This window comes from Abramis brama (assembly GCF_963993115.1).
Source record: "Abramis brama genome assembly, chromosome: 7".
NCBI classification, from domain to species: domain Eukaryota; kingdom Metazoa; phylum Chordata; class Actinopteri; order Cypriniformes; family Leuciscidae; genus Abramis; species Abramis brama.
The window spans coordinates 1,102,101-1,112,100 of NC_139969.1; the positions used below are offsets into that span (position 1 = coordinate 1,102,101).

The window sequence follows — 10,000 nt, forward strand, 5'->3', positions numbered from 1 at the left end:
AACCAGTTCGAGGAGGTTTGATGGTCTTGTACGGGTTTTATTTTGAACTGGTTAAACCTGAGAATCCAAATAAACCAGCAAAGACCAGCAAACCTTCTTAGTCCGGTTTTAGCCATTTCAACAGGAATCATCCATCAGCTCTCACAGTCTCTGTCATCTCCACGTTTGCTTGTGTTTATTTTGACGAGTAAAATGTTTCAGATGTGGATTTAGTTGCTGAAAGCGTTTTCTTTCCCCCACTCTTTCTCTAGTATAGTTTCATAAAACGGATTAAAGGAGAGAACGTGTTTGTCAAGCACAGTAATCTCATGTTGGAGGTTTGTGAAGCATGAGGTGACGTGTGTGTGTGTGTGTGTTTTGGATTAAACTGCTGCTCATATGATCATATGAGCCGGTGAATAACTGTAGACTATAGACTGCAGTCGATCCTAACAGCACTTGGTCTTATATTAGTTTCAAGCCCTCGCATGAATAAACCATTTGAAATTTCCAAATTGCACAAACAGATCTTAGTGTTTAACATGATCACAGTGTGATAAACGTCAATGAAACACTAAAGCCCAAAGTATACATGTTTTTTACCGCTACGGTTGAACAAGTAGCCTTTTAAAGTTCACTCTATTTGATAGCATTCGTTCACAAACATGCGCTTCAGAAAGTTTCATCTTTGCCCAGTGTCTGCGCTATTTCTCTCCAGAAGTCATGAACGATAAAAATGTCGTTGCACTCTTTTAAACTAAAGTTGTGGGCGTCTGTTGTTCTTCAGGTGTTTTGTTGTTGTTGTTCCGTCTCTTTAGTTTCGTTTTCTACTGAGAGACAACGGTCCAGTGCTGCCACCTTGTGGAACAACTGATTAGTGCAAAATTACTATGTGCAACATGCGTGTACAAAATACAGTTGTACTTAGCTGGTGACAAAATTTGACGTACACGTACAAACCGCAGTACACTTTGGGCTTAATTTAGCAGGAAGCTTTAAGCAATGAAAAGTGTGGAAGCTTATTTCCGCCACGGAATAAAAATGAAAAAAATACTAGGTAATTGCAACTTTTTTTTCGAAAAGCAAGTTTATATCTCACAATTCTGACTTCTTTATAAACAGATTTTAATAACCCTTATCCTAACACCTGAGAAAATTGCAAGATGTAAAATCGTAATTTTGAGTTTATAACTCAAAGAAAATGGCTCTGAATTGTGAGATAAAAAGTCTCAATTACCTTCTTTTTAAAATTCCATGCGGAAACAAGCTCCCAATCGCTGCGTCTGAAATCACTTACTTTCTAAATGGGTATTACATTTGAATTTAAATTTACTTATAAAAGAATATGGTTTGCATGAAGGAAATTCAGGCGTACTATATCCGCCATGTTGTTATTGTCACGTGACCTGCCAGCGTCAGTTGCATCGCTTCACTAGCATTCATAAATCCTCTCCCGTGGCATCATGGGATAGTAAAGTGTCTATCAGATGAACACTTCAGAATCTCACCGGAAGAAGTACAGTCAAACCAACATTTATTCAGACACCTTCAACATTTCTCACATTATCATAGTTTATTCGCTATAGTTTAGAAAATGGTAGTAAAATATGAGCAGAACTCAGTTGATATTTGACTGGTTTTGTCCGTCCTTCTGTTAGACTGACACATGAATTATGTTGAATATCTGTCAGCTGTTAAATTTAACTACACAATTAGATAATACCAGTTTAGCTCAACCAATCACCAAGCAATGCTTCATTGTGTTCAGTCTGTGTGTAAAAAGAGCATTAGCAATTAAAGAAAACACACTTCAGCAAAACATGATCAGGTCTGAATCATTTTTGATCCCAAATTTTATAAATGTTACTGGTAGTCACTGTATGAAGAACTTTTTAGTATAATGTCACAGTTAACTTTATTTTGGTATCTTCACTTACATAAATGAACTATAGTGTCCTGAACACACTAGTAAAAAAATATCAAAAATTATATCTGGTGTCTGAATAATTTTTGATTTGACTATTTACTCTTCGCCTACTGTGAATTCGGACATACTCTGTTGGCGCATACTCTACAGTTGTGAAGTATTTGATTTTGGACGCAGCGAATGACACTTGTTTGAAATCTTTGTAATGCCTCGCCCCATTTTGATCTTTCGCTGTGCTGTGATTGGTGGATCAGGAGACAGACACGCCCTCAGAACTAATGCAGCATCAGCTGAGCGTCAGTGAGCTGAAGAGGTCGTTTTTGGAGATGCGTTGTGAAGCGTCTGGTGTGAATGAGTGGGACATGAGGCTGTCCTCGTCCCCTCGACTCTGTGCTCGACTGGACGAGTCTTCATCCATTAAACCACTCGTGTGCGCACTGGAAGTAAGACGTGTGCGGTTGGAGTGACACTAATGTTCATTTAACAACAGATCTGCTGAAAATCTGCACTTTAACTTGCTAACTGTTAGAATTATGGTCACGGGACACTTGGCGTGCGTCTTTTACACATCACATATTGTAATAATCATCAAAATTAGGTATCATTTGAAAGCTTAAACACTGGTTTGAAACTGCACTTTTTTACCTTTTTTTAGCGTCTCAATTTTTCTGATGTCAACTTCATATTTGGATTACAACTTTGGCTTTGATTTTATTGTGGTTTTAAAGCCAAATTATTTTGGAAAATGTTTATTTTGTACAATATAAAAGTACATTTGCTTTAGTGCTTTCACTTCTGCAATAAGATATTATTCTGTATTCAAAGCATTCATGACCTGCAGCCGTTTAAGTTCAGATCTGTGTTAACCGTTAAAGGGATAGTTTGACCAAATATGAAGATTTATTTACTCACCTTCATGATGTTGTTTTAACTGTGGAACCGACACAGAAAGTTTATGGAAGAATCTTCATGTAGCTCTTTTCAATAGTGAATATTAACTCTAAAAATAACAAAAACTCTGTATCATAATTGTTCGAGTTGCTTGGGCTCGTGTTTGGAGTTGATATGAGCCGTCAAATGGAGAAAATGAAATAGCAGTAATGGGGTTTAGATCGACACGAGGGTGAGTAAATAATGCCGCGTTTGTTTGGTTTTGGGTAAATTGTTCCAGTAACGAATCTCCCTTCCCTTGAACAACTGGCATGCATTTCTGCTGAATGTTTTGAATTTTTATCATATATAGATGTAAAACATCTTGTGTAATTTTAAACTGCTGTGTTTTTTTGGGCCAAGCACCAAAAGTGCCTATTGTATTCGCTAGTGTTCTTCTTTTTCTTCTTCTTCCTCTTCCATGGCTGCCCATTGAACCGTATGGTAAAAAGTTATGAAATTTGGCACACTGATAGAGGACAGTCTGAACATTAACCACACCAATTTTGGAGTCTCTAACTCAATCCCTCTAGCGCCACCAACTGTCCAAATATAATCACTTTTGAAACTAAATTCAAGATGATTCGATTGTCATTGAATTTTCCCGAAAAACATACTTGTTCGAACTAGTCTTAGACTGTTTTGCTAATTTTCACCAAAATTGGCTCAGATCATCTTCAGACCATGGTGACAAAAAACATGTAATTCAAGTTGATTCGTCAAACCGATCTTGAATAACGCGCTAGCAACTTTGACGAACAGCACGTCAAATTAACATGAGGCTATATCTCCGCAGCGCTTAAGCGTATTCTTACCAAACTTGGTGTGTGTTATGACATCGATGACCTGTGGGTACCTGTACAGTTTCAGCACAGTGCCACCTAGTGGTCAGGAGAAATGAAAATTTGTTGCTTTTTTTTTTTTTTTTTTTTTTTATGTTGCTTTTGAACAGTTTGACCAAAAAATGGTCTCATGGTCAAAAGTTATAAGCAGTTATTTCAAAATACAAGTGATTGTATTTATGGGTTTTCAACCATTTGCTTAAAACCGTCTCCAAATATCTTTACTCATTTTTGCAGTTGGTCTGACGATTTTTATCTCCTCATTCTGCCTCTGTGGTGCTTGGCCCCTTAATTACTGCTTTGGAGCTATATTTATTTTTTTCTTGTTTTTTCTTTTTCTATTTTAGTTGTATTCATGCAGCTATTGTATAACTTGCATTAACATTTCTACTACTACTATTAGAATAACTGAGTGAATAACTTTATTTCACAGTGTGTTTTGAGGACTAACTCGACTCCTCAACCTGGTTGTGTGTTAAGCTTATATTGACTCATAATAGAATAAAACATCATAAACATCATTCCTGACTGTCAGGTTAGAGGCGTTTGGTAGTTTCCTAGGCAGAGTTAAACTTTTTGTTTGGAATTTAGTTTGAAGCATTTTGTTTGTGAAAGTAACAGTCATCCATCCTGTGTGTTTTTGTTTTTTGTTTTAACGTGACTGATGATTATTCCTGCATGATCACTCATTCTATGCTTTATAAGAGGCAGTTTCACTCCACCAACCTCTTATAGGTTTAGCTAATTTAACTCTGGTGTTTATCGGCCCTGTCTTCTGTGTCTGTAGATGTCAGAGGAGGATAAAGCCGAACCTGAAGATGTTGCAGTAAAGCCGGATCTCAATGTTGAGGTTAGACATTACTGTTTATTACATCATGCATGCATGTATTCACTGCTCACATTTATGGCTGTTTATTTTATTAAGACGAGCATATGTGGGTCGTATTTCATGCCAAAATTAAAGTCATTTTCAAGTAATTTTTCTTCTCCGGAAAATGGAGAAAAAGACAAAATTACAAAGTAAGAAATTAGGTTTCACTTATGGTCCCTTTAACACATTCTGTTGACTACAAGTAACGTAGCATCTACATTTCTACTAACTATCATTAGAGTGTTAGTAGAGTATAAGTAGACTTGTAGGGTTAGGGTTAGAATAAGTTGACATATAGATGCAAAGTCTGTTGGGAGACTATCACAATAAAGAGTTAGTAGATATTAAACTGACAGTCTACTAATACAAAGTTACTTATAGTCAACAGAATGTTCAAAAGGGACCATCAAAATAAAGTGTTACCAGAAATTAGTTTCACCCTAAACTTACGGAATTCCAACCTCGTCTGGAAACGGTTCTGAAATACAGTAGGAAAAGTGATTTACTCAAACAAACTTGATCTTCTGAAGCTTATTTAACCCAGTGCCATGGGAACTCATGGGAAATCATGGGAACTCCTGCAAGAATCCAACTTCTGCCGTAATCTGTAAACCCTCCTTCACAGTCAACATGTTTCCTACAGTGTACTTTATGAAACACTCGGCGTGTCCGTCTCACTGCGGGTTTTATCGCAGTCTTCAGACTCAAAGGGATTTTCAGAGGAGAATCCGTCTGACTGTGAGATGCCATTGGGATTTGTTTAATCTGTCTGGGAAACTTGTCTCGGAGATTAATAAAATGAGATTTAGATCTGCTAAACCATTGTGATTCACAGGTGAATCTTGGTCCTGTTTTCTGCTCGACATCTGTTGGATCGGCTGCGTTGGTTTAATATCACACATAACTCTATTCTTAAAGAACAACTGCTTCTTCTGGTTTATTATGATCCATAAATTATATAAAGGATCCATTAGGAGCTGATTTAGAGCCTTGACTCTTTCTCCACAGTGAGTGGCTGTTTGATTTGTTGATGTATTTGACGTTCTCTCATCATAGATAATATTACTGCTGTCGTTTCTTTTAAGACCTTCAGTAAATCTACAAATTTATGTTGTTTCAAGAAGCTTGAAACAGAACCTTCAAGACCCTGAATTATGAAACACAAACACATGAGGGTCGTATATCTCGGCCGCTGGCTTTAGTGAAGGACAGACATTCAGATCAGATCTTCTGGAATCAAAATAAACGGGATTATAGGAATCTTGTCAAGACAAGCCAGAGGAACATGGAACAGTAGTCCATCAGATACGGCGGCTTAAAGTAACATGCAGGTATTGTAAATCTTTCAGATCAATAAGCGGATTAACTAATTTGATGTGTGAGAGAGAGTTCGCGTTCACATCACGGTAATATTGCATGTTTTAATGTTTTCTTCTCGCTCTCTAGTGAGTTGTTTATCATTTTAAGACAGTAGAGAGATGCAGGAATGACTGAGAGGAAGAATTGTGACCAAAGAACTTGAATCTGAGACACAACAGCTTCTATGCTGCAAACACACACTTTGTTGGTAACTTTGGGGTCACTTGTTTCTGAAATATTTATGGATGGTACATTTTCTCAACTCACAATTGTGGCGGAGCTCATTTAAATGTTGATGCTGTTGATGCAGCAAGTGGTTTTGCTCTGTAATAAACACTGTGAGAGTGACATGAAGTGTGCCGTTTTTGTCCCAGAGTTCAGTTGCCCCACAGGTGGAGGTGTGCTGTGATACGCAGGCTCAAACTCCCTCTACTGGTGAAAAAGAGAAGTATATGAAGGCCCTGAGTGAGGCCATCGCGATGGGGAGACGCTCTTCATGGGCTTCAAATAGAGAAGAAGGTGTTGTTCTGGAGGATCAAGCATTAAACAGCAGAAGCTGTCATGAAGACTTGCTCCAAACCAGCTCAGAAACCAAGGAGATTCCTGCTGGAAACCCAGAAATCATTTGCCATGAAGAAGATGAAGATTTATTCCACATCTGGGATCCAAAAGATGAAGATGAAAACAGGGAAACTGCAATGGAAGAAACCACCAGAGAAACCCAAGACATTCCTGTTGGAATCCCAGAAATGATGTGCCGTGAAGATGATGATGAAGATTTGCTCCAAATCTGGGATCCAAAACGCCAAAGTATTGAAGTTGAAATCAAGGAAATTGCAATGGAAACTCCATCTGGAGGAGAAGAAACCAGTTCAGAAACCCAAGAGATTCCTGCTAGAATCCAAGAAGTGACGTGCCATGTGGAAAATGAAGATTTGCTCCAAATCTGGGATCAGAAATGCCAAAGTATTGAGGTTAAAGAAATCAAGGAAACTGCAATGGAAGAAACCACCAGAGAAACCCTAGAGATTCCTGCTGGAATCCCTGAAATAATGATGTGCCGTGAAGATGATGAAGAAGGTTTGCTCCAAATCTGGGATTCAAAATGTGAAAGTATTGAAGTTGAAATTGAAATCAAGAAAACTGCAATGGAAACTCCATCTGGAGGAGAAGAAACCAGTTCAGAAACCCAAGAGATTTCTGCTAAAATCCAAGAAGTGACATGCCATGAGGAAAATGAAGATTTGCTCCAAATCTGGGATCAGAAATGCCAAAGTATTGAGGTTAAAGAAATCAAGGAAATTGCAATGGAAGAAACCACCAGAGAAACCCAAGAGATTCCTGCTGGAAACCCAGAAATCATTTGCCATGAAGAAGATGAAGATTTATTCCACATCTGGGATCCGAAAGATGAAGATGAAAACAGGGAAACTGCAATGGAAGAAACCACCAGAGAAACCCAAGACATTCCTGTTGGAATCCCAGAAATGATGTGCCGTGAAGATGATGATGAAGATTTGCTCCAAATCTGGGATCCAAAACGCCAAAGTATTGAAGTTGAAATCAAGGAATCTGCAATGGAAACTCCATCTGGAGGAGAAGAAACCAGTTCAGAAACCCAAGAGATTTCTGCTAAAATCCAAGAAGTGACGTGCCATGTGGAAAATGAAGATTTGCTCCAAATCTGGGATCTGAAATGCCAAAGTATTGAGGTTAAAGAAATCAAGGAAATTGCAATGGAAGAAACCACCAGAGAAACCCAAGAGCAGAATGAGAATGAGATGTCGGCGTTGTTCCACAACCGCATTGAGAGTTTTGATCAAGAACGCGTTGACGAAGCATTTGGAGAAACGTTTAATCGTTCTCAGCTCTTGTTTTTTAATGAAGAGGACGAGTCCATCAACTTGGAGACTCAATATTATGGAGAATTTCCACTTTATATGACGTCTGATTCATCAACTGAGCAGAACAAGATAGAAGACCAACCTCAAGCGAAGACCATCAACGTTAAAGATGAAGACGAGCAGTCAATGTTTCAAACATCAGATATTATGAAAACAAAAGTGTTGCTCGGTCAAAATGAGGAGGATGAAGAGAATGAGCTGGTTTCTGGATCACATGAAGAACAGGAAGTAAAGCAGGAAGTGCATGAACATACAGTAGAGGTAATCAATCCCAGAATGCATCTGGATCACCGTGTGTTTCTGCGCTGACACCGGCACTGACTAATGATGGAAATCCTCTCTTTCTTCTTTCTTCACGATTGGAAGTGTGTGATGAATGTGATTGATCACATTAAAGACACAACGCTGCATGATCACAGATGTTATAACACACACACACACGCATGTCATGAGCAGCTGGACTTTTCCATTCACCTCTCAAACTGATTTTGTCTTCAACGCATGGTTGAATAAGAAACCAGTTGTGGCGTTGAGTCCACTTTTATTTCAGATCGATTCAAAGCAGAAAATAACAGTGATAAAGTTGCAAAATCCACCATAATGAACCATGTGAGCAACAAAGCAGCTTTTCAGAAGATAATGTCATTATTCAGTTCAATGTTGATTCAGTTTAGTTTAATTACAGTGTTTAATATTTCAAAATTCAATCCTGAAACCAATTACATTTCAGCTATAAAGCAGCTCTACAGAAGACAATGTCATTGTGCAGTATAATGTTGATTCAGTTTAGTTCAATAACTGTCTTTATCAATTATGAAACTAATTGAATTCCACTATAATCAGCTCAAATTCAGTTCAATGTACACTGCCGTTCGGTAAGATTATTTAATGTTTTTAAAGGTCTCTTATGCTCACCAAGGCTGCATTTATTTGATTAAACAACTGTAAAATTGTTAAATATGATTACAATTTACAATTGCTGTTCTTTTGAACTTTCTATTTGTCAAAGAATCCTGAAAAATAAAATTACACAACTGTTTACATAAATGTTTCTTGATCATCAAATCATCATATTTGAGTGATTTCTAAAGGATCATGTGACACTGAAGACTGGAGTAATGATGCTGAAAATTCAGCTTTGATCACAGGAATAAATTACACTTTACTATATATTCACATAGAAAACAGATGATTTACATTAGAATAATATTTCAGAATTTTAACTGTATTTTTGATCAAATAAATGCAGCCTTGGTGAGCAGAAGAGACTTCTTTTAAAAACATTACAAATCTTACCGATCCCAAACTTTTGAACGGCAGTGTAAAAATGAATGCATGATGTTGAATGCAAAAAAAAAAATTCCTGTTGAATATCATAAAATGTCACATTACAGAAGAAAAATATTGAAATGTTGAATTATAAATACAGTAGTGTTCCCTCATCACTTAAATGGAGTAATTGTCTACATGTATGATTAACTGAAGTGTCAGTGTTCCAGCTGGATGTGAAGCTGATTGGAAGTTTTTCGATGCAGATGCGCTTGATCGAGTCGAGTGTTTTAGCGTGATTTCTCTGTTCCAGAATCAGCCGTCGGAGGAGCCGGGTAAAGACGTTCCTGTGGTTCACACCGAGACCAAGACCATCACGTACGAGTCTTCTGAGGTAAACACTCCTATTCCTGAGGACGTTTACGGCATGACGGCCATGTCTTTGTCAAGTCAAGTCGCCTTCATTTATACAGCGCTTTTACCAATATAGACTGTTTCAAAGCAGCTTTACAGTGATAATAGGAGAGTACAGTAACAGAGATTGTTTAGGCTTTACAGCAGCTCTAGAATAAAGTTATTGTCCAGATAAAGTTAGTTTTGATTGATTCACTCCCCCGGAACCCCCCCCCCCCCCAATCTGTATTAAAACTGCACATTTTAGAGTGGCCTTTTATTGTGGCCAGCCCTAAGGCACACCTGTGCAATAATCATGCCGTCTAATCAGCATCTTGATATGCCACACCTGTGAGGTGGATGGATTATCTCGGCAAAGGAGAAGTGCTCACTAACACAGATTTAGACAGATTTGTGAACAATATTTGAGAGAAATAGGCCTTTTGTGTACTTAGAAAAAGTCTTAGATCTTTGAGTTCAGCTCATGAAAAATGGGGGCAAAAACAAAAGTGTTGCGTTTATAAAT

At 37.8% G+C, this 10,000-nt stretch overlaps 1 protein-coding gene across 20 annotated transcripts in view; it reads left to right on the forward strand.

Moving 5' to 3' along the window:
- Window positions 1-10,000, forward strand: part of epb41l3b (erythrocyte membrane protein band 4.1-like 3b) — a 52,530-nt gene that overhangs the window by 37,288 nt on the left and 5,242 nt on the right. For all 20 annotated transcript variants that reach the window (XM_084121005.1, XM_084121004.1, XM_084120988.1 and 17 more), the window contains 2 exons: window positions 4,466-4,528; window positions 9,395-9,475. In XM_084121005.1, coding sequence (XP_083977131.1) covers window positions 4,466-4,528; window positions 9,395-9,475 — 144 coding nt within the window. The remainder of the gene's footprint in view (window positions 1-4,465; window positions 4,529-9,394; window positions 9,476-10,000) is intronic.